The sequence below is a fragment of the Fukomys damarensis genome, unplaced genomic scaffold, assembly GCF_012274545.1.
Source record: "Fukomys damarensis isolate Sample0158 unplaced genomic scaffold, DMR_v1.0_HiC HiC_scaffold_30, whole genome shotgun sequence".
Classification (NCBI taxonomy): Eukaryota; Metazoa; Chordata; class Mammalia; order Rodentia; family Bathyergidae; genus Fukomys; species Fukomys damarensis.
In genome coordinates, this window is record NW_022900942.1 from 6,878,091 (window position 1) to 6,904,183 (window position 26,093).

The 26,093-nt window shown below is 36.3% G+C and overlaps 1 protein-coding gene across 7 annotated transcripts in view; it reads right to left on the bottom strand.

The window, feature by feature from the left end:
• Atp9b (ATPase phospholipid transporting 9B (putative)) overlaps positions 1-26,093 on the bottom strand; it is a 278,807-nt gene that overhangs the window by 162,272 nt on the left and 90,442 nt on the right. For 6 of the 7 annotated variants that reach the window (XM_010605561.3, XM_010605560.3, XM_010605556.3 and 3 more), the window contains 2 exons: positions 24,198-24,278; positions 6,283-6,358 (listed from right to left, as the gene is read on the bottom strand). In XM_010605561.3, the coding sequence (XP_010603863.1) occupies positions 6,283-6,358; positions 24,198-24,278 (157 nt within the window). The remainder of the gene's footprint in view (positions 1-6,282; positions 6,359-24,197; positions 24,279-26,093) is intronic. The other variant, XM_033757511.1, reaches the window with a different exon arrangement.

The window sequence follows — 26,093 nt, forward strand, 5'->3', positions numbered from 1 at the left end:
AAATTACAAGATTAATTTATCTTTTAATATTAGTAGAAAAAGGGCCGGGGATTCAGTTCAGTGGTTCTGCTGCCTGCCTTGTAAGCACAAGGTCTTACATTCAATCCCTGGTACTAAAAAAAAAAAGGGGGGGGGGAGGGAAATAGTAGAAAGATCAAGCCTCAGAGAAAGAAAACTTCACAATAATTAATCAAGCTAAAATCTCTTTCCCTACAAGCCCAGGCAGATTAGGAACAATGTGGATTTTAGCTGGCAGTACAATTTACAGTACACTAATTAATGTAAGAAATGGCATAATAAGAAATACAACATTCATAGCAATTATTTCACAAAATGCTTGATGCTATATTTGTATAATATATTAATGTTTGCTAAATGTATTCCCTCATTTGGTTCTCTCAAAAAATTAGTACTCCTATAATTAACTTAAATACATGAGTCCTATAATTTTTACTAGTAAAATTGTTAGAATCAACACAAAAATATATATAATATTCTCTACTCTTTTAGAGAAAGGTATGTGTTTATGGACTAGGAGAGCTTAAGAGACTGAAGAAACCCTGTATAAAGAAATGTGGAAAGCCAGGCCTGGTGGCACACATATGTAATCCCAGCACTTGGAAGGCTGAAGCAGGAAGACTGCTGGTGAGTTCAAGGCCAGCCTGAACTACATAGTGAACGCTTGTCTCAAAACAATAAATAAATAAGTTAAATTAAAATAAAAAATAGAAACATCAGAAAGGGGAAAGTTGCCAATTTTGAAACTAAGACATGAGAGGGTAAGACACAACACACTTATATCACGTCAGAAAACTGAAGAATGAATAAACAGAATGCTTTAAGATTTCCCATTAAATATTTAAATGGGAAACCTTTATTCTATATTTTAAGTATAAAATCAAGCTCTCAGTGCTGGGGAGTTAGCTCAGTGGTGACGCTGCCTGCCTTTCAAGTGCAAGAAGCCAAGTTGATTCCCAGTACCAAAAAAAATAAAATAAAATAAAGCTCTCTTCTCTCTCACTCCAAGTTAGGAAGCTTCTATTTCAGAAAGACATAAATTCAGGAATGTTTACATATTAAAACCATAAACCTCAACAAATAATAGGTACCATACCACAAAGTCCCTAATGGTGATAGTGATATTAGTAATTAAATAAAAGTCTTAGTTCAGTTTTACCAAGAAAACATTTCTTAAAATTTTGGGGTATATAATCTTGAAAGCCAGTGATTATATTCACCTGACATATTTACATACTTCAAAGTGACTTCAGTTAGTTAAAAATAAACAGAAAAAGATGTAGATGCTGGCTGTCCCAAACAGAAGGCACAAACATAGCATACTACTAACAAGATGACCAGGCCCTGTGACTGGCTCTTGAGAATGAAACATAAATGACACTTACTGTAGGGATAGAGACCCTAGCCAGGGAAAGATGAGACACCACCCCAAAGTAGTTCAGATAGCTGGCAGAATAGTTTTAACCACCCGTGAAAAGCTGAGTCTGCAGTTGCACCTCCTCTTCAGGACATACCCTGCAAAGCTTGATTTGCTAAGATCAAAAGGAAGAATAACCTGGGCCCTAAAATGTAAACAGCCCCCAAAAAGACCATTTCCTGTTGTCCTGAGCTAAGGCAATCATTAACCAATCAAGTAGGGGCACCCTTAACCCAGAGGCAAGATAGGCCCCCAAATACTATAAAAATAACATCTTGAGCCCCCCTCCAAACAGTGGCTCCATTTCAGGCAGCCCTGCCTATCTCTCTGAAAGAAGGCAGCTGTACTCTTGCATGCTTGCTGAATAAAAATACAACTTTGCTTCTATGCTTTTGGTTTCTATCTGATTCTTCTACAACCTTCTGAGTTGTTAAGAGAGTCAGGCCCGGGACTGCTGGGACTACTCCTCCAATCTCCATCCATGACATTATGAGGTCCATTTGCATTACTTTAAACTTCAGTTCTATCAGATTTTCTATCAGAGTAGTTAGTATGCATGACCTACTTACTACACACTATTGAGAAAATTTCATACAAAACCTTAACAGCTTCTAATTAACAGTAAGCAAGCAGCTTTTTAAATACAAACTAATAAGGCGCCGGGGATTAGCTCAGCGGTTCCGTGGCCTGCCTTGCAAGTGCAAGGACCAGAGTTCAATCCCCGGTACCAAATAAAAAAAGCAAAACAAAAAAATACAAACTAATAAAAAATGCTAACATGGTCAACATTAGGGTGAAAAGGTATTCTTTTCTATATTTAATTTCAATGATGACAAAATATCATTCAGAAAATCAAACTGACTACTATTTTTAATATTTTAAATTATCATTATATTGTAACCCTTTCCATTGGTTATCTTTTAACCACAGATATATGCTGAATTTACTTATCATCAAACAATCCTTAGAAATTCAAAGTCATTGTAGGATGATTCATAAAAAATTAGATATAAAGTAAAACCTACAGCATTATAACAAAAGGTTTAATGGCTTTAAACTGCTAGATCAAAAAATGCTTACTTAAATTTTTTTTAAAATAAAAAAGTAAATACAAAATAAACAGTAAAATACAAAAAATAAAAAAGTAAATAAAAAATATTTTTTCTGTGTACACAAAACAGTTGTCAATCGAAGTATTTAGTATCAGAACCTGCTAAATTCTGTTTAAAAAAAAAAATGTGTCAGGACCAAGGACACCAGCCACATACTGACGACCATTGCCAAATGCTTTCCAACTCCAATTCTCACAAATGTCAGGATCCATACTGTTCTCTGAGATGTAGCTTGTTCATATGCTGGGCTGTGCCTCATAAGGAAGCACCACAGAGCAAGGGTAAAAACACCATGTCACATACCAACCAAGCTCTAAGAGCTAAGTGACCTGAGGAGACAACAAACAGTCTCAGGAAGTCAACATCGACAAGAAGGTTGCAGACATGGAGTAACAAAGGGACATAAACTAGGTTTGATGTTCACACAGCCCCAGGTACAAGCAAGAACACATGACACTTGCCCCCAGGTGTGGATTTCACAAGGCTGGAGGCACAAAGAGGGACACACAAGATCTGCACCCAGGTCTGGACTATACAAAGCCCAAAACACAGATGTAAGAGATCGGCACAAAACAGACCTGCACCCAGGTATGGATACCACACAACCAGAAACAGAGACACATAACAACTGTATCCAAGTGTGGCTTCCACATAGCCAGAAACAAAGAAGAACACGAGAGCTGAACCAGGGACAGGGTCTACAAACCATGAACAGGAGCCATCAAGAGGGCAAAAGCAAGCTCTGGACATAATTCTCATGTCCACCTCTCAAGCCCACACAAGCAGCATCCACCTCAGTGTCATGCCCATGATCTCAATCTATAATCCCTATTTCTAGCAATTTCTAATATTCTTAGCATTATCCACGTGCTCTATTCCCAAGGCCAGTTTTTTGCCCTTAATGACAGTTCTTTGGGAGTGATTCTTTAGGTGACTTCCTTGGGACAGAGGTCTCTTTTCAATCCTAATTCTTAATGACTTTGGCAAGAAGACTATCAAATAGTATGTAGAAAAGGGAAAGATTTTATTTTGGAAATTCCATCATGACTATTACTTTTGCAAAACACAATAAAAATAAATCCGTAAGAACAAAATAAAAACCAAGCAGAAGAAAACATATTCCAGTTTCTTTAACATTACTAAACTATATACAATTGCTAAAAGATTTTCAAATATATATTCTCAATTTATCTGTTATTCACAGAAACTCCTTGAAATCCCAATCTGTGATTTTCTTCTGCCCTTGAGGCCTGTCTTTCTACTAGACTCTTGGCATTTTATATCAGGGCTTGATCAGTCTCTTAGAGCAACAGTGTTCTCTGAATCAAGGGAGAAGATGATGGACACGGCAGAATAGAAGTTCTCTCTGTCCTCCCCTTGGTTACTCACTCCCTTACGCATTTGTGTTTGAATCGTTACTCCCATATATTCACAACTATGTGAGGGGAAGAAGGACCAAGTTCATTTTACTTTAAGAATCATCTTGGGCTGGGGATTTAGCTCAGCGGCACTGTGCCTGACTTGTAAGCGTAAGGTCCTGAGTTCAATCCCTAGTGTACACACACACACACACACACACACACAGACACACGTCATCTTGGGGATGGGGGTATAGATCCTCAGTAGAACATTTGGCTAACTTACATGATGGCTTCGGTTTGATCCCCAGCATCCAAAAAAAGCTACCTTAAATATTTCAGGGCATGGTGCTCTGGCAATAGACATCCATTCACATGAATGATTATCTTTCCAATAAAGACAAATATGCTTTAAAACATATGAAATTAAAGGAAAAGTTTTTATTTTACAGATATCCAAACACTAACAATAACAGCATGCCTAGTTAACCTTTCTAAGTGTATGGCTTATAACAACCTCTATCTCTGGGAGAATCAAGTAATTTGATACTGAATACTCCATGGCCTTAGAAAATAAGAAAGGGTATGATATGACAAATGTGTTAAGATGCATAAATTAGTGTCTCTGTTGTCAAAGTATGCATGAGGAGATAACACCTGCCAAGGTCATCCAGACTATTAAGTCAGAATAGAAAAACTGTGTTTAGGAAATTATATGGGCTGTCTCACAAGCTCAAGTTGGGTTTATTTCTTCAAGGAGAAAGGCCACAAATCAATAATACTGAGGATCAGTGATAACATTCTAATATGTGTTTAAAAAGGAAACAGAACAAAACACCAAACCAAATTTATTTTTAAAAGATAGCCTCCTAATAATAATCTTATAAAATGGTCCTTAGTCTAAAATAATATCATGTGAAATACAGAAAAATTTAAATTTCTGATCAAATATGAGCTTCTAAGTCCTATATTTCAGATGTTTTCTAACAAACTGTTTTTAAGGCAGTAGTTTTTTTAAAGGTAAGCCTGGACTCAAAATCTAGTCTAGGTTCTGCCTGGCTCTGTGCTTGGCCATGATAATAAGTCTTCTGGTATAGACCTTTATCCAGGAGCAAGGCTCACTGAACGCAAACTGTTCTAAATAATCCATGATTGTCAATAATGCAAATGCAACAGTGATTTGAAGCAAGCTTGAGTGTGGCCCTGGTTGCAATGCCCCCACTCTACACTACAAGGACTCTTCCTGTGGTCTCCAGTACCTGCCCTTCCTATTTCTGAGGCCTCTTCAAGTACCATCCTTACTTCTTTTTTTTTTAACATTTTGAATAACTAAAAAGACATGTGACAACAAAAACATCAAACACCTTGCAGAACTGATACCTAATTAGGCTTCTCATATTTGCCCTCATCCTTCTTTAAAAACATGAAACATTAGGATAACAGTGAACTCTCATATTCTATCCTAAAAGGCAAATATGTGTAACCGCAGAAGACTGTTGTACACTTTGGCATACAGCAAATATGAGCACACAGAAATGTCCTGCTCTGACTTTTTCCCTCCCATGGGCTAGGCACCCTGACGCCTAGGTCTTCTTCTTCAGGATGTTGTGTTCTCTCAGTACCAGACCTTCACACAGTTGTCCCTTCTGGCAAGATGCCTCACACCCTTCCTGCCATCCATCCTATTTGGCTTACATCATCACTATCAACTACCTCTGTGGAGCATCAGTCTTGGTATCAACATCAATGTCAACTAACATCTGCTAAAATTCATTCCTAATATCCTCATTGATGCCAACCTAATTCTGATAAGGTGATAATTATTTACATTTTCAATATACGCCATAGAAAATTACTTGCAAAACTATCAATTGAAGTAGCTTCTTTTTCAACTGCGGAAAGACTCTACTATCTTTTAATTTCTCTTAAGTAAAATTCAGAATTTTTAGCCTAACCCTAAGGCCTGATTTGAACTACTTTTACTGGCCTGTCAGGCCTCATCTAATACTTTTCTCTTCCAAAGTCACCACAACCATTCTTCTCTTCTTGTCTGTCAAGTAAATGAGAAGTAGGTAAGAGCCATTTAAATTACCCACGGCTCTTGTTTTGTCACCTCTCATTAAGACATATGACAACGTGTATCAAGAAACACATATCAACACCCAGAAAAACAGTCCTGTACTTTTCCATGAAGACTGCATCACCACTGCCTCCTTCCAGCTACTCCAGGTGTCATGGATGACCAGTACCACAGGCCTTACCAGACTCTCAGGAGTGTCCTACTCAACTGGAGGTCCTTAAATATTTCAGGGAATTCTGAGAAAGGTAGGCAACCTCTATCTTTTGAGAATTCACATTTGAACAAATTCTTGTGTACCTGATGCAACAACGGTGCTTGCCCATAGTGTGTTTTCTATGCTGAGGCTTTCATGAACAGGAGGGTCACTATCTTCCTGTTAGAGAAGAAAAAAACAAAATTGGAAAATTAGTGACTTTCTTCCTATTATTCATGCAGAAACATGTCCACAAAACGGATCCAAGTGAACAGCAGTAAAAAGTAGGTGTAAAGTATGAATTTAAAACATAATGTTTTGGATCAGGAATTTAGGTCAGTGGTGCTGCCGCCTACTCTCAAAGGCAAGTCCTGAGTTCAGTTGCCAGTACCCAAAACAACAACAAAAATAAGTAAAATATACATATATTAAAAATTAAAGTTATAATTTGAAAGGTCCATCATATTTACTTTTAATATTTAATTTTAATATAAACAACTTCAATTTTTTTTCAAAGCACTATATGTTCTGATATTTTAAGACAGTGTGCTTAATTAATTATGTCAAATATATAGTCTGACAATATTGCTGGAGTAAGAATTGCTGTTTTAGAAAACTGGAAATTAGCAGGAGAGGCATAATCATAAATGAAATCACCAATGGTTAGTTCATGTGCATGGTAAAATTTTCTCTCCATATTTTTTGTCAATGACAAAAAGCTACATTTTTCAAGTGTGTCTGCTCATAAGAGAAAAAAAATGCATCTGTGAATATTACAATAACACATATGCAAAAAAAGTAATTTCTTTAAAGGTATTCAATTGAATATTTTCTTTAAACAAAACTCAAATATAAGCTGTATGTTGCTAATTTTATATAAAGATATCAAACATGGCCATAAATCAATATCATAATAGTGATATGCAGAATTTACTTATTGCTTCACATTTTTTATATTCATATCCCAGGGCAAAACTTTAAATTCTGAGAATTTTAGCCAGGCATGGTGGTGGTGCATGCCTGTAATCCCCGCACTTGGGAGGCTGAGGCAGGAAGACTGCTGTGAGTTTGAGGTCAGCCTGGGATATATACTAGTCTGAACTACATAATGAGACACTGTCTCAAAAAAGAAAAAAACAAAACAAAAAGAAACAGGAGAATTTTCATCTTAACCTAAAGTCATGGACCATAGTTCAGTTATGGAGGCCTTGCTAGAATAAAGGATTAAAAGCTCCACAACCTTGGCTCAAACAGAAGCAGATGCTTCTTGGATGCTAGCAATAAAACTGCTAGCAAAGGGAAGATAATATGTATGACCTCAGTATCTATATGAGGCAAAAATCTGTATGATACCCTCATTGCTGGCATTTTCCCTTAAAATGGTACCACTTCCAAAACAACTTTATTTCATTATAAATTGATAATTTGCCATCTAGATATATTTTAAGATAACAATGAAATCAAATGTGAGGAAAAAGGAAAGAGACTGAAAACTTATTTTCCAAAATAATCTGCATTAAGAATGGATAATGCTATAGTTCTTTTCTTACCATTTACTTATCAAGTTATTTTAAAATGATAATTGGTCCTAGCCATTTTGCTAACAGAACACACAACACTACATATCTGATAATCTGATTTATCACAGAACTGCTTAAATCAATACTAATAGTTTATAAAACATTTCCTGTAATCTACCAGTATTTAGAAAGTAAAGTTACTTCAAACAAACTTAGTTTGGAGAAACAACTTGTCGCAGAGCTGCCTGTATGTAACAGAAAGCATCCTGCATTCCATGGACTGTGTTCAGATCTGTGTGAAAGGACTGTATGGGTCTCTACCACTTCTTTTTCTATAGTACCCTAAGAACTCCATACCCTGACCCAAGGCTTGCCCTTAGTGCCTCAGGATTATGAACATGAAGACTGCCAATAAAAGTGTTTCACAAATATGGTGCTGCTTCTTTAAGAATACAGAAAACAGAGTTCTATACCTCTGCTTTAGTTATAACAGCTGTAAATATACACGTTCATTCAACTTTAAAGACTGCTGTGAGTACAAATATGTACTCAGTATCTTAATAGCTATCATGACTATGTTGGCATGTATTCAAAATCTTAAGAGACATCCTGCCCCATTTTAGCATATATGCAGTATCTTAACAGACAATATGCCTGTGTTAGAAGCTATAACAGTGAAGGATGAAGACAGCCTATCAAAGTAGTCAGGGTTTAATGACACAGCAGCAACCAGGGAGTAAATACCAAGGTGGGCAAAAGTGTCATACAGCAAAGGAATTAAATACAAAAGGTGTCTGCATGTAGAACTTGAGCTGAGTCTAGAAAGCACAGCCTACTAAGTACATCCAATGACAGGATATCACCTATATCCCCTCCAGAATGCAACCACGCTCTGCTTCTACAGATACAGGTACTTCTAATTTTAAGGCCTGTCAGGAGTTACTTCTTTCAAATTCAGTTTCTCAGGTAAAATATGCTTCATTTAATAGTTATAGTTTACCCCCCAAAAAAAACTACTGATAATTATACAGTGGCATCAATAGGCAAAACACTGAGGAAATACAATTTTTAAGTGGAAAACAAGGGGTTTATATTAATATAAATGTTCGTTGGGGGGAGTTGCTGAAGGGACATGACAGAGCAATATTAGCATTTATGTTAGGTTGCCAAAGCTATATATTTTTTTCTACTTCTACAATCTTTTTTTTTTTTTTTTTTTTTTTTTTTGTACTGGGGATCAGGCAGCAGCACCACTGAGTCAAATCCCCAGTCCTCTATTTATATAATCTTATAGCAATGGTGGTAGTATGTTTACAAAATTTTAACTATATCTGGAATCCAACTGAGTTCTTTGCACAGAACTTCACATATCATGAGTAGTCTTTAAAATACATAAGGACATTTGAGTACTTTAATTCTGGTTCTCCAGTACAGTTCTCCATTCTTCCACAGACAATGCCAGGGAAGAAACTGCCTCTTGTTCCCTTGTTTATAACTTAAGTAGGTCTTCAAGGGAAAAATAAAAACTGTCTGACTCTGGAGTAACTGATCCAGGAAAACTAAGTTCTCCCTTTGACTCTTACAGGGGAAAAAAAAAAGTCAACTTTAGAAGAAAGAAGTAACCCTATTTGCTTTTTTACTTTACTTGAATGTTATTGAATGGAAACTACCAATTTCTGAATCATTCATATAGATGGTCTTAAAGTATTACTTTGATAAATGCAATTGGAGAGAGAAAAATCTACAATCCTTACTATTATTTCCCAATTATGGTCAACATGAATATCCTTCAATTTTGTGTTGGTCTAGGAGTTCCAGCAAACTGAATGTACAGTTGGCATAAATAGGCCAGTCGGTGATTCATACATGTATCATTTAAGGGAAAAAATTTCTTAAATGAATTATTAGTTATTCTTACTGCAACATAGCAATTTCTATGTTTGCTTATTGTGTAGGATTATAAGCCAAACAACTACAGAATTGACATTTAACTTTCTTGCACTGAACAGGCATTCAAATATGTCCAACAAAACAATAATCAAAGAACAAACTTTAAACTCTTCCTCTAATTTCCACAGGTATGATACCACCTATGAAATCCAGGGCCTGCAGCTAACCAAGCCATCTATTGCATTTTTCAAGCTACCTTTCCTCCCATCCCAGCAGATGCCATCTTCAATTTACTACACAAATGAATGCAATTTCATTCATTTAAAACTGTTTCCAGGGCTTTCCTTAATCAGAGAGTTTTTAAAAATTATTAACACATGCACTTTTTAGTTTAATATTTTTCCCTAAGTCAACACCAAAAAAAGGCAATGAAAGACATAAAATTTGTATAAGGCTTCTGAAGAACAGGTAAGTGTTCTACACAATTTAGTTTTAAAAATTTAAGTGGGCTCTCATTACTTTTCTGTAACCATTTAATTGTGGGAATGTTTTTGTCTAGTTATGTGTTGTAGAATGCACAACAACTATGCATTTTTAAAAATTCTGTTAATAGCAATTAGAGACTTTATTAATATTTTTCTAATATCAAGAAAGTTATTCTAAAAGATAGTGCTTTACCAATCTCATGCAGTATGGAATAAAAATTAGAGAAATGAGAAGGAAATCATCTCTAAATAACTTTCACTTTTAGTTTCTTTCTCCTTAAGGTTTTAGAATTTGAAAAGATCTGCTTTAATATAAAATGTTTCAATTTCAAGCTGTTCTCTCAATAGTGTACTCTATTCAACAAACAATAGGGATTTGCTTTTTAAAGAAGAGTATTTTGATGGAAAAAGATACAAACAATGTTAAGTATGCTTTGGTTTGCAAAAGAAATTTCAGCAGAAAATAAATTGTAAGAAAGATTAGGAGGATAATGATAAAGAACTACCGATAGAGTACTATTAAAACTTCAAAACTGGCTAGTTTTAGACCGAAGTCTTCCAAGACAATGCCCATGTCTTGAACAGTATGTGAGATTAGCATTAGCAAAGACTATGTGAGCCACCACACCAAACACTGTACGATCAGGTTGTTCTGATGCCATGTGGAGGGAGGCAGAAACAGGTGACTCATAATGTGAATATCTGTGTCAAATTCTGCACAGGCAACAAAATGCAGATGTTTCTCCTGCCACTGAAGCAGGGTAGAACTGGCTCCGACAGTTAAGTACTAAAGTTGGCCCCTGCAAAGGTATAAATATATATTCTTCATATTTTACTATATCTTCTTTATATTACACTATAAAAAAGGAAAGCCAATGTCACTTTTTAAAAATATTCAGTTGAATTTCAACAATTAAACTGAATTCCTTTTTCTAGTTAAACTAGTTAGTTATTTAACATCTTTTTCTATTTGAAAAATCCACCCAAAATAAAGATTTTTCATCTTGAATAAAATGAGAAAAACAGAGCCATTTAAAATGTTAAAAAGGGCAATGAAAGATCAGTTATTTGAATTATACTCTATAAGAACGTGCAATAATTCATACAAGGTTAAGGTGTCTTAAATTAACCTAAACCTTTGAAACAAGTTTCTCTCTTAGTAGGATTATATCCTCCAACAGAATTTCACCAGTTTTCATCAATGTACATCACTTGCAGCACTTTCATCTATGTTCTGACACGCAAGGATTCTCACCTGTTTCTGTTCTGACATGAAATGATTCCTACCTCTATGGAAATACCCCAGAGACACAAATCACCAATAGGACAACTGCAATTGCTTCCCATATCCCTCTAAAATGAAACTCAGGTTATTACCTATCAGTCCACAGTGCTCCACAATGTCCTCATGAGGTATCTGCTTCAATCTAAAACACTGGCTCAAGTGACTCTTGGATATTAGTTTTAGATACAAATCTCTGGGTGATACTAACCTCTATAAATGACATGAAAACAATAAAGTATACATACAAAGGTAATACTGTAAGATAAAATAGGGGTTTTATTTTCTGTGTTAGAAAAGATGGTGAAAGGCCACAGTAACCTACCTCCTATGTGTCTGCTACAGTTAAGTTCCATACTCTCACACTGCTGATATGTATTATATCAGAGTGCAGATAAGGGCAACAGCTTGAGGGAAGGGCACAGTTCCAGACCTACTTATCAAGCACTAGGCCTGTTCCCATCTCCTCTCTCTTCCAGATAAGCATTTTTACCTTGTGTATGCCACCTGGTAGACTCCTCAAGATTGGCTCTCATTCAGGAAAAGAAGAAAGTACAAACATTTCTGAGGTACCCACATATTTTCTGATTAGTCTTCCAAAGAATCCTAAATTTTAAGACAGAAAAGGAGCTGGCACTCAGCCAGGGTCAACCGTCTAATAATTGTTGAAGCCATAATTCAAATACAGAAAAGAAAGTTATGGCCAAGTGATTTAGTCGATTTTCTCCTGGTGTAATAGAACACCAAATGAAATAATTTGGTGCATAGTGCTGGAGGCTGGGAAGTCCAAAATCAAGGGGCTACATCTGAAGAGGGCCTCCTTATTGCGTCATCATATGGCAAAATCTTATGCAAAGGGAAGAGGAGAAGGGGGCCAAACTCTTCCTTTTATCAGAAATGCACTCCTAAACCACTCTACAACAGCAGTTTTCATCTACTGATCAGGGAAATCTTTACCACCTAATCATCCCTTCAAAGTCCTGCATCTCAGTGTACTGGCACTAACAATTTTGTGTCCAGCACATGAACTTTGGAGGAAACATTCAAAACACAGCAAGGAAATTATATGTTGTCAACATCTGAAAACTTCCTCTGATCTATTTAAGAAAATACATCAGGGGACTGGGGATTTGGCTCAGAGGCTTAGCGCCTACCTGGCAAGCAACAAGGTCCTGAGTTCAATCCCCAGTACCAAAAAAAAAAGAAAATACAGCAGGTTGTGGCAGTGTATCAAAACTAAAAATTCACGAGTACCTTCTATTAAATAAGATAGCCTTAAGAAGGAAATAAAAAATGCACATTGTTTGTATCACTGACAAAAAGCCAAAAAGGTCAGCATTATTGAATTATTAGTCCTCTGTAAGTATAAATAGATTGGAAGTTGACTAAAACAGGGCCTGGGATTTAGCTCAGTGGTTCCGTCAAATACCTTGAAAGTGCAAGGTCCCCAGTTCAATTCCCAGTACCAAAAAACCCAAAAAACAAAAACAACTAAGTTGACTAAAGCAGAAACAATCTTACACCCACTTTTGCAAAGCATATCACAATACATGAGAAAGCCATCACTTTACAGCCATGGGTTCTACACATACAGATTCAGCCAAATAGTCATCAAAATTCTTTAAGGAAAGAAAAATCTCAGAAAGCTCCACAATGAAAAACTTGAACTTGCTGTGATTTGAGCATTAAACTGAGTCCATATGAATAAGGTGCTCTTATACCTTGCTGTAGCCTCCCACTACTTCACAGATCCTCGGTCTTTCCAGCACTTGAGTGAGCATAGGTTCACCTCTGTTCTAGTTGATATATCAGTGAGACCTATAATGACTGCTATCTATACTGAATGTGTACAGAATTTATTTTCTTGTCCTCATTCCCTAAACAACACAGCGTAATATTACATAGTATTTACATTAATTTGGTATTCTATGTAATCCTGAGATAATATAAAGTATATTAGGAGGATGTGTATAGGTTCTAAGCAAATACTATGCCATTTTATATAAGAGACTTGATCATTCATGGATTTAAGTATCTTAGGAAAAAAGAGGGTTTGGGGATTAGTCCTTCAGGACACTGAGGGCTGACTTGAATACAAAATAGGACTACTCCTATTAACTTCTCTGCCAAAACTCCTAAGGTGACAAGGGTTTCCCAAGCTTTTGCTCAATATGAAAAGTTTCAAGGAAATGACACCACTGTCATCACCTTCAAAACTGACTTCAAAAAGACAGTCTGTGTCTGTTATTCTCTTCCAACAATTCTGCATTTGCTGTTAGGACGTGGAAATGGGAGTGTGTGCATGACAGAAGCATCAGGTTCACATGAACATTTATTTAGTGGTCACTTCACTGCTGTGACCCACAAGCCAAAGGCTGCCCACAGTTAACACTTTGCAAAAGACAGCCCTTGCCTTTCAAAAGCTAACAATTTGTAGATGTTGTATTAGTCACAGGTTCAAATTTGCTGTGGAATCTGAAAGAGGTAAATTCTCACTTTAGATTCTAGGAAAACTACCTGAAGCCCAAGATGGAACTAGGTTTGAAGAGAATAATGAAACTCTGAAAACCCTCCAGCTGAAACAAACATCTTAAAAACAGGATTTAGAGACAAAAATTCTATAAAATCTTTATAGGAAAGTGAAGACTATAGCTTTAGAGAGGTTTGAAAAAGAGAGAGAGGAGGAAAACTTGGAGGACAGAAAAACTCTAAAGGGGAAGCTGAACCAGGGCAGGCATCAACACCTACCTCAGTGTTACTGAACTCTGTGGACCTCAGTATTATGCTGTGGGAATGGACCATTCATTCATGAAGCCTACACCAGTTTTCACAAGCACAGCAATTTTAGTGTTACACATTAGGCTCAGCAGTCTTAATAAGAGAGATGCTATGACTGAATAGAATTAGTATGTTTCTGTTATTCTGGGTAAGATAGGGCATCTTTTCAAATGTTTAGTAACATTTGCATTTATTTTTGGTATATAGATCATATTGTGTGTCCACTTTTCTATTAGGTCTCCAGTCCATCACATCCATTTTTTTAAAGGGAGGTTAGACAAGTTTAATCTTTCTTTAAGCATTGGTAACATTAATAAAACTTATCATCTTAATCTTTTTTTTTATATATATTGGGGATCAAACTCGGGACCTTCAGTTTTCAAGGCAGGCAGTGGCACCACTGAGCTAAATCCCCGGCTCCATCTTAACCATTTTTAATTGTACAGTTTAGTGGCATGGAGTATGTTCAAACTATTGTGCAACCATTACCACAGACCATCCCAACATTACTTCATCTTACAAAACTGAAACTATCCCCATTAAATACTAACTCATCACCCTCTTTACACCTTGCAACTACTATTCTACTGTTTTTTTCTTCTTTTTTGGTACTGGGGATCAAACTCGGGACCTTGCACTTGTGAGGCAGGGCGCGGCACCACTGAGCTAAATCCCCAGCCCACCATTCTACTTTATGACTCTATGAATCTAATTACTCTACAAACCTCATATAAATAGAATCAGAAATATTTGACCTTACATAACTGGCTTATTTTACTTGGCATAGTGTCTTCAAGTTCCATCCATGTTTTAGCATGTGTCCAAATTTCTTTCCCTTTTTGGATCAATTTTTCAGGATATTTTAATAAGGTAGACTGGCCTTATTATATAAGTTACATATATTATCTCAAAGCTTTTCATCTGACTGATATTGCCTTATGTTTATTTTTGTCATGAAAATTATGCTTATATTTTCATCAATTCAAATGTAACAATTTTTTTCAAAATTAAATGAAAAAGTATTGATATTATTTCAAGGTTATTGATAAAGTTATCCATGTTTTCCTCCAGTACTAGCCCTTCAAGTTTCCCTTTTAATTGCTTCTTTAATTCATAGGTTATTTCAAAATTTATTTAGCACCCATAGTTTGGCAATTTCCCAGAAACATTTCTAATGATTTCCTATTTAATTCCATCATGATTAGAGAATATATTTTATGAGTTCAGTATTTTTATGCAATATACTAAGATTTGTGTGATCAAGCTTAGTAATTTTTCTGTGCGCATGTAAGCAGATGTCATATTCTATTGCAGACAGGTGGCATGTTCTGTAACCATCAAGTGAATTAACATCAATGGAGAATATTTGAGTCTATTATGCCTTTACTAATTTTCTACTTGTTCAATCAATTAAGAAGTAGATACTGAATAGTTTCTCTGGTGTGAATAATCTGCAATACAGAAGATCCTAATAAGATTGCTGACATTTAGAAATGGGAAGAAAGGAGCTAAAGGTGTAGGGAAGGTGAGATGGGTAGGGGAAGGGTAATAAGGGAAAAGAAAAAAATGTGAGATAACAAAAAGATGGAAATAAAGTGTTTGCAGATGGGAAGGGGAGGAGGGGGTGAAGGGAGGGCAGGGACAAGGGGAAAAAATGAGAACCAAGACTTCTCATGTAGAGGTACAAGATCCCAACAATGAATGTAACTGTACTGTATACCTAAAATGTACCAATAAACTCAATTAAAGCTAAAAAAAAAAAAAAAGAAGTAGATACTGAAATTTCCAACTACAGTAAGCCCCCAACTTTCAAATGAGTTCTGTTCTGGAAGAACATTCATAAGTCAGAATTATTTCTAGTCCGACAAAATGAATCTTTTCTTCCTTTAACACAAATACATAATGCATACTACTTTGTGCTTCCTCACAGTCCCCTCCAATTCACCACTTTTCCTCTTGCTTCCTAGCATACTGGGCTCTGATTGAGCACTGTACTATTGTACAATATTGCATGGTATCAGAAGCACATCACAGCACAACTGTGATGTCCAGCAGACACAAGTGAGCTACTTTTGCAATTTGTTTAAATCTACAAATACTAATGACATGAAGTCTATTTGTGTGTGTGAAAGTTCACAACTGGTAGACTTACTGTATCACTATGGATTTGTCTATTTCTCTTTGCATTTCTAATGACTTTTGGTTCATGTAGTTGGCAATTCTATTATTTGGTGCATAAATGCTTATAGTCATATGCCCTCACAATAAACTAATCTTTTTCTCGTTATGCTCTGAAATCAACTTTGTGTGTTATTACTATAAGCATTCTAGTGTAAATAAGTGATAGCCTGTGGTATTCTTTTTAATCTTTTTACTTTTAACCTGTGAGTAATTTTAATGTATTTTCTTTTTGGCTTTATATATTTGAATCTTTCTTTTTATACAATCTGACAATCATTGTCTTTTAATTGGGCACTTTAACCACTTACGTTTGAACATGAATTATGGAAAGGTTTCAATTCTAATTTCCACCTATGTGGGACTGTTTTAGTTATGTTTACTTATTTATAAGCACATGCTGCTGTAACTAATGAAGGTACATGATTTCATTTAAAAAAATACACCTTACTTGCACTCAGTGTAGGGAGCTAAACTGACCTACTACAGTCCCCGCAGAGTTACAATTGCTATGACTGCTCCTGAGTAATCTGGGTCAGGATTTCCCCGACTAGTTTCCCAGCATACTATAAACAGTCTTAAACTACTGAATGGTATGTGGAACTCCACAACTGGATTCTGGTGCCCTGAGAGCTAGGAATATACCTGATTTCCTTGATACTGGCTCAAGACAAACCAAGTGTGTACATTCCTCTTTAAATGAAGCTACTTTTGTCCTCATCATTATATACACTTCCACCCTCTGACCCAACTGCAGGGATCTGTCTTGCTGTTACCCAAGACATATGCTTCCTTTTTTTTTTGTACCAGGGATCGAACCCAGGACCTTGCACTTGAGAGGCAGGCGTGGAATCACTGAGCTAAATCCCTGACCCAAGACTAATATGCTAAGTCTCCCCAATAAATTATACTCTGGATCTGTCTGCCTCTTTCTTTGGTATCACGATGTTTTATGTAGAGTCCTTCTAGAACACCAGGACTGAATTTTTACAGAACACTTGGTGATGTTCCATGAGACCTTGAAAAATGAGTATAATGCAATTATTATATTTCAATAATATCTATCAATGTGGTAAAACACTGCCAAAATTGTTTGAATAGTCTACAATTTTAGTAAAGTACAAATGTATAATCTATAAATCAGGAGGATGGAATCTGATACTTTAGATCTATTTTGCCTATTCTATTAATCTGGGAGTACAGTAATGTCTCACTATCCATGGTGGATTGGTTCCAGAACCTTCTATAGATAGAAAAATCTGCAGAAGTCTCATATAAAAATGGCAGAGTATTTGTAAATAATCTATGCACATTCTCCCATGTACTCTAAATCATTTCTTGATCACTGACAATACCTAATATAATGTAAATGTTATGTAAATAGTTGTTATACTATATTGTTTGGATAAGAAAATAAACTCTGTACATGGTTAACAGAAGCAATTTTTTCCAAATATTTTTTATTCTTGGTTGAATACAAGGAAGTGGAACCCAAAGATACAGAGTCAACTGTACTACATTCTTATTCAACCTAAATATCTCTGCCTTTTAACTTAAGAGTACAACCCATTTATGTTTAATTACTGAGTCAACCATCTTTTTTCTATTTTTGGTACTGATCTTTAATTTCTTTTACTAATCTTTTTTTGGGGGGTTGGAGATTAATTGACTTCATTTGAGTATCCAATTTCACAGGCTTGTTATGTTTATCTGTTTCATTTATAGTTGTTGCTATGTGAATGACGTTTTATTTTGTTTTGTTTTTTTTTCTTTGTTTGTTTTTTGAGACAGGGTCTCATATGTAGTTGCAACTGACCTGGAACTCACTATGTAGCCCAGTCTGGTCTCGAACTTACAGGGATCCTCCTGCCTCAGCCTCCAGAGTGCTGGGATTACAGGCATGTGCCACCAAGCCCAGCTGACAATATGTATTTTTAATTTATCACTTTACCCTGAATCAATATTACATCACTTCACAATAATTTTTTAAAACACCTCATTTATTACCTGGCCCCTGAAGTTCCCACCTTAACAGACAGTGGTATTTAACTCCCACTATCAATGTGAACAAACTGACTATCCAGGAACTACTTGGACAGTGACTCTGCTAGAGCTGTAAGCTCTACAGGTTCAATAAGGCCAAACAGCTGTCACCACAAATCCTACATGACCAGGACACCAAATGCTAGTCTAATCTTTCCTATCTTTTAAATTATGACCACAATGCCTGTGGCAGTGAAGTGATAACAGTTCTATCAGGCCATTCACACTGGGGAGCTACCTATAATAACTCCTACCTCAGGAGGCAGTGCTGGTACCACACTTGCTAATCTAATCTCATTACTTTATGAAAGGGACTATCTTTTGAGTCCTTTTGGAAAACATAATCAAACTTCTGGTTTTACGTAACAAATTCATTATAAATGCAAACTTCTCTGAGCATGTTTACCTAATCCTCAATATTAAACTATAACAGTAATTGCAATTTTAGATCATTTACTATATACCATATGCTATATTCTGAATGTTTGTGTTCCTCCCAAATTCCTATGTAGAAACCTAATACCAAGGTGAAAGCAAATGAAATCATGGGGCAGACCCCTAATGAACACAACTATAACCCTCACAAAAGAAACCCAAGAGAGTTTCATTGCATTTCTACCACATGAGAACATAACACTGAAGTTGCCACCTTTGAGTCAGAAAAGGGACCCTCACCAGATACCAAGTCTTCTTTGATCACGGACAGTCCACCATCCAAAATTGTGAGAAATAAATTTGCTATTTGTAAATTATCCAATGTGTGCTATTGAGTTATAGCTGCCTGAACTGACTAGGACATCACCACTGTTTCCAAAGTGGAGGTGTTTATATAAGGATGGTAAATTTCAAGCCATAGGAAAAAGTTCCCTTATGGGCAACTTCCTTTGTATCCTCATCTTCAATTCTCCTTTGTTTAGTAACACATCCTTCCAGGTCCTGCTGGGACATTGTGTCTTTAGCTCTTTTCATAAATAATCCCTTTCCTTCCACAGCACAATCCCTGCTGAGATCTGACTTCAATTAGGTTTGAACTTGGAAAAAACAGTTTCTAAAGACCCCAAGGGAACAGAATTCTGAATCCCTTCCATCTGCATACACACCTCTATGAGTTAATAAGTCAGAGTCTTGGTTTATTTTTTTTTTTCTATTTATGTTGCCAATAGCAGTAGTCTACCACCTTCACAACCCTCATTAAAATACTCCAGTCCTTGCAGAATTAGAGCTGTCCTCAGGCAGTGAACCTTCTTCCACTAGGATCCCACACAAGTCCCACAGTGACAGACACTGCAAAGCTCAGCCTGCAGATACTACTACCACCCACTTAATGGCTCTAGAGCAGAAAGTGATCCAAGCCCAAACGCTTAACTGAGAGCCTGCTTCTATGTACTACTTTTAAGTCTTACGCTGAGTTTTCTCAAACACACAACCTGGGATGAAGATGTTAATCTATAATGTTTATTTAGGGGTAGATGGGAATCTCAGGAAACACTTGAAGGTAGAAGGAACATTTAATTGATTTTTGTTACTATCTATAGTTTTATTGCATATGATCAGAGAGTATAATTTGTATTTTATTTACATTGTGGAGCTAAGGTTCTCTTTAGAAACAACTGTATGATCAAATTTTTGTAACACTATATATATGGTAGAAAATAAATCACTAGGGATCAAAGTTCAAAAAAAGTAACAAAGGAATGTGATTTATTAATTAGGTTACTTAGAGCTAACTTCTATTCTTTTCCTTAACTGTCTACCATATCAACTTAGAACTCAAAATAGATTTTAAAGACTATTCTGGACTCTACCATTTTTACATTATCTCTATTTGACTCATTCTAATGCTATCTGCATTCCATTCTGCAAGTCCTGCTTCTGCTTCATTTGTACTTAGTATCATTGTCTAATCTTTTTCTTTTGACTTTTATTCCAATTAGGTAGAAAGAAACTATGTGAACTGATCAGCTTTTGTTGAATGTTCAAACACTCATTTTGGTAATTTTCAGTAAGGCGTGTACTTTCAGTCATTACCTTTTGTTTTGTTGTTGTTTTTGCTTTTGTTTTTTCCATTGTTGGTACATTTAAAGAAAACAATAGTCACATTTATCATTGGAATCTTGTACCTTTAAAGATATATCTTGGTTCTTGTTTTTTCCCCATACCCCTCAACCTCCCTTCACCCCCATTACCCTTCCCTATTTACAAGGACTTTGTTTCCATTTTTTTCACAGTCATTACCTTTTGGCTCAACCTGGTTCTTCCATCACTTTGACATGTAAGACATGTCATGTTATCATGTAAACATGACATGTTGACATGTTGAGCTCATCAGCTATAAACCAAGTCTCTTACTCTGCCCTTTACTAACTAATGAACTACTTTCATTTTCTTCTCTCCTCCTGTTCCTATTTTTTTAGCTCATTATTGCTTTGGGGAACACCTAAAATTCACATATTCTCTCCTATTCCTACTTTTGCTTTATTCTTAGATATATTAGTACCCTCAGTGTTCACCATAAAATCTCCCCCAAAGTCTCCATTTTATCTATTGACTGGGTAAAGCTAAAAGGCTTGTATTGTAAGTGACATATCCCTTGTATTCTGCAAGTTTAAATTTGGCTCTTCATAGCCCTGATCCTGGAAAGAAAAATAGAATGGAGGATAATCTTTGGCTTGCAATGTCTTCCCTTGAACATTCTGCTCTGTTCTCACCTTGCTTTGTAGGCTGAGGTTAGAGTTTACCTTATTTTCTCCCAGTAGAAATGAGGTGGCTTAGCTGGTTGGAAGACCAAAGGATTTTTTCATTCTTACATGTCAAATATAGCGTAGCTATATAAACTGATGTATTCTCGGGGCCCTATAAATTACATAGATTAATATATTCTTATATTTGATATTATTTATCAAGTGGTAATATTTCAAAATTGTTTTAAGACTAATGATCTTTTTTGGCTGGTTTTCAAAACCCATCACTTTCTGATCCTTTTCTCATCTTTCATCTTATTTTTTTTCCATTACAATACTTACTGTACATGCATCTATCTTCCTCCCATGCCATGCCCCGGGCATTCTGTCACACAGTCTTCATTTCTGAGATGTTCATGTGCTTCTGTAATTTCCTTAGCACTTAGCACTCATTAACATTTTCTATTTTTGAGATTTTAATCCCAGATTTATGGAATTCTTTCTTATCCACAATTGTCTGGCTATTTAAATGAGGTCTATTGCATTGTTCCAACATTCCTTAGCCTTAAAAGTTTTTTCTTTGCCTCCTTTAGGAAGACTTTTACTAACTGAAAAGTTACAATTCTTAGTGTTTATTTTTTAATATGTTAATCAGTATGTGGATCCCTTGTAGGGGATTCTATTCCAAGGACTGGAGCTGGAATCTGTTGTCAGGTCAAGAATATTTTCTACTCTATAGTGCAGCTCTACACCTTCAATGAATTATAGTGTTGCCCTTTGAGGGTGGGGATAAGGTGGCTGTTCTGAATCTAACTGCCTTGTTTCAGAAAAGATTAATTTCATCTTTTTCTTCCTCACCACACTTCCTAGAGGCACTAATCTTTTATGATGCCCTCCCCTCTTTGGCCCATATGTTCCCTAAATGGTCAATTCTGACTTGTGCTTTTTCCAAAGTTCCTTTTCCATCATATAGCTTCATTCACCAAATCTGTACACTAGACTCATGATGCCCTTCAAGAAACCTTTCTCTTTTGAAAGGAAACCTCAACAACGTCAGTGTCCTGGGGGCAATACCTTTTCACTGGCACTATCCTGGGTCTGGAGCTCACAGTGCTATTTTGGATTAACCCCCCTCCACCCGTGGAAATTGAAGAGTACAGTATTTTCTGTCCCTAATTTATGTGACATAGATAAGCCACAGATAACCTCATCTCCTCCTATTATTGGCCTGTCTGTTGTTGAAAGGCTGTGAAGACATAAATAAATTTAAGTGGACACTGCTATTCTAAGGAACTAAGAAGTCCAAAAGAACCTTTTAAAATCATGAACATAACTATTTCTCTTTTCAACTGAAGATTCTTGGATGGCTTTTTCATACCTCCCCAAACTGCAGCACACTCTCTCACATACCCTCTCCATGGTTCTGAACAGGCTGCTTCCACCCTGTTTCTGATGTGCTCCTGTATTCCCTACCAAATATATCCAACTTTTAGTAAGATATAAGCAATAAAAACTGTAGAGAAAATAAAGGAGAAGGGAAGGAAAGAAATAAAAGATTCTAAAACTTTAACAGTGATTAGTATTTCTTTTCATTTATTATACTAAGAGTGCCTATCTGGAAACATTTTTTCTTATATGTGACTGGTCTTTTAAGAATGTACTTTTCTAGGGCCAGGGATTTAGCTTAGTGGTTCTGCCGACTACCTCGCAAGTGCAAGGACCCTAGTTCGATCCCTGGTACCAAACAAACAAACAAGAATGTACTTTTCTCACAAGAAATTTTTGTATGAACAAAAAGATCTTAGTGTATTTCAGAACTCATTCCATGATCCTTATCACCAGGACATCCTTCCTCCCCTACGCATCTATGCACATCTTGTGCCTGTAAGTCTGCTGCACATAATGAGAACAAGTGGCTACAAAGTAATTTCCATCTCCCTATGGACTCTTAACCTCACAGGTATCCTCATTTTGCATGACTATAGTTTGCATGTTAACTGTCACATAATGAAACTCTGTAAACTCAGACAATAACAACTGTTCACCAAACCTTACATGAGACCAAGAGTGAAACAAAAGCATTTAAAAAATCATTTAAAAAACATTTTTGGCATTCAACAACAAGCTATAGTCATATATTTAAAAGCTCCTATTAGAAAGTATTTATGGCACTGATGGTAAACCTTCTAGAGCTTTCAATGATAAATAGCCTACAGCACATGTGCCACAGGTTCACCATCACTGATTTACGGCATCAATTATAAGCTGTTACAACAAGAAATATTAAAACCCTCTAATCCTGGTACTGAAGAAGACAGGAGCTTCAAGTTTAGACTCTATAACAATAAATAATATGAGGAATAAAATAAACATCTGCACATAAACAAATGTACATATACATACAGGATGAGTATTGTGGCACACACCTATAATCCCAGCACTATGGGAGGATGAGGCAGAGGGCTTGCAAATTTGAGCCCAGCCTAGGGAACTTAATGAAACCCTGTATCAAAATTTAAAATAAAATAAGGGCTGGGGGTACACAGTGTGAAAGCTCTGGGTTCAATCCCAGCATTGCAAAATAAAAAGTTAGATATATACATACATATGCACAATTAAATACTAAAACTCTAGAAATGATGTGGATATCATGCTGGATCTATTATTATCCAAAGTCAAAACCAAAATAGTTAAGGTGTATCAAATGACTCATATTTTAGGGGAGACAGATCTAATCAATGGTAAATACGCTAGGGCCAGGGATTTAGCTCAGTGGTCCTGCCCCCTGCTTCCCAAGTGCAAGGTCCTGAGTTATATTCCTGGTACCAAAAAAAAAAAAATTAGTAAATATGCTAAAAAAAAATTAGAAAGCTTGTACTAGGCATATCTACAGAGATAATACATGATATGGGTACATTTAAGATCTGATACAGGCTGGGGATTTAGATCAGTGGCACCACACCTGCCTCACAAGTGCAAGGGCCTGGGTTAGATCCCCAGTATGAAAAAAAAATCTGAAACATTCTCCAGCTTCTCCCTTTTTAGTTCAGAGCTTCTAAGTGAACTTATTCCAATTACATTACCATCTCAAAGCAAAGATCTACTGCCTTTAACTTATATATGCAATGAATATATTTGTAGTGAACAAAAGATTTAACTTACCCTGGTAAATGTTCCTTCAAAACTATGAATATCCAATTGTGGCTTCTGAGCATAAACATAAGCAATAATAGAAAAAAGGTCCTGGAATATAGAAGATTTAAATCAATTTCAATGATATAGTTAAATAAAATTACTCAGAAACTTTTCAATTGCTAATTAAAATTTTTCATATAGTAAGTACCAGAAGTGATCATTGATTGTCTTAAGATTTTACGTGCTATCACCATGAATTAGGATGAAGATAACTAAAGAAGCAGTATTTAAACAACAGAAGTGAGGCAATTTCTCTCTGCTTTCCCTAAGGACCAGTGTGTATCAAAAGCACACGGGAGGGTTGGGCATTTAGCTCAGCAGTACCACTCCTGCCTCACAAAGGCAAGGTCCTGAGTTTGATCCTCATATCAAACAAACAAACAAACAAACAAACAAAAAAAGCACATGGAAGATGCTAGAAGAACACATGTTAACTGAGGCTATGCACACAATTCTAATTTTAAGGGTGGAGCCAGAAGTTCCACGAGTATCAAAGTATGAAATGGAATCCTAGGCTCTCAGTGCTCTGTGTGCTGAGCTTGATTCTATAAAAGACCTTGTCCATAAGGGACCACGAAGAAAAGACACGGACTGTCCTCAGACCTGGTCAGGTCAGATTCCAGACCCCTCTGGGGGGTCAAAGACACAAAATCAGCCCAATGCTGGGGATTATTCTCTGAAGGGACATCCATATGAGCTTGAGTTATGGTTGTGTTATGTTCCTGATGTGAAGGAACATAACACTCCCTACCTATGACCCCCAGCCAGAGCCAGAAGTTGCACAGAGTAAAGACGGTTAACCCTCCACGCCCTCAAAAAAGGGATGCTTGTTGCCCACATTCCATCCCAAGGAGCATCTCACTGCTGTTAGTTTCTTGTGCTTGGAACGAACAGCTGCAGTTTGCAGCAATGGAGCAAAAATCAGACTCTATTTCCCTGAACTTTAGCGCGGTACACACAGGCAATTCAAGTGCTGAGTGCTATAGATCATAAAGTGAATGAACTCTTCCCAGGCCATTCCCAGTAATAAGGACAAAAGGGGTAGGGATGAGACAGAGTCATTTTGAATATGTTTGAAGATTCAGAATTTCCTCTTGACTGAGTCTTAAACATGATGTGTCTTTCTGTTTAAGTTGTATGAAAATATTCCTTATAAAAATGCTTTTGTCTCCTTTGCATACAGTGTTAGGGAAGAGGACTAGAGAAGAGTAAGAGACATAAAAGGTCTGCCAAGTGGAACAAGAAAATCTTGTAAATACAACAAAACACAAACACCAAGGAGTACACAAGCAGTGGATTGGAAGTGAGGGATCAAATGATCTTTGCTTTAAAGATCATCTGAATGTTTTTGCTCTTTCTAAGGGAAGACACTTGGTTCTGCCTTGGCAAGATTCTCTAAGCCATGGAAGCTCAAACAGGCTGTGGAAGTCATGTGCTCACAACAGTGAAGGGTTTATAAGAGGAATTCTGTGGTGAATCAGCATGAAAAACAAGAGTTATAAGAATAGCGTGACTACTGCAGCTAAAATGTGAGAGGGAAATTGAGATCTCAGAAAAGACAGTACTTCATAGAGAAGGCCTTACAATCGGAATATTATCTCATTGTGACCCCTAAAATATCATCACTATATATATTTCAAGCTAAGCTAAAAGAAATGAGCAAAGTACTCATCCAAGTTAACTACAACTGAAACAAAATCAATCTGGTGTGGTGACACACACCTATAACCCGCTATTCAGAATGCTGAGGAAGAATTTCAAGACCAAGACTGGGGAGCTCAGTGATGCACCTATTGGCTAGTATCCTGAGTATGACCACCAAAACAGACAGACAAAAAAAAAAAAAAAAAAAAAAAAAAAAAA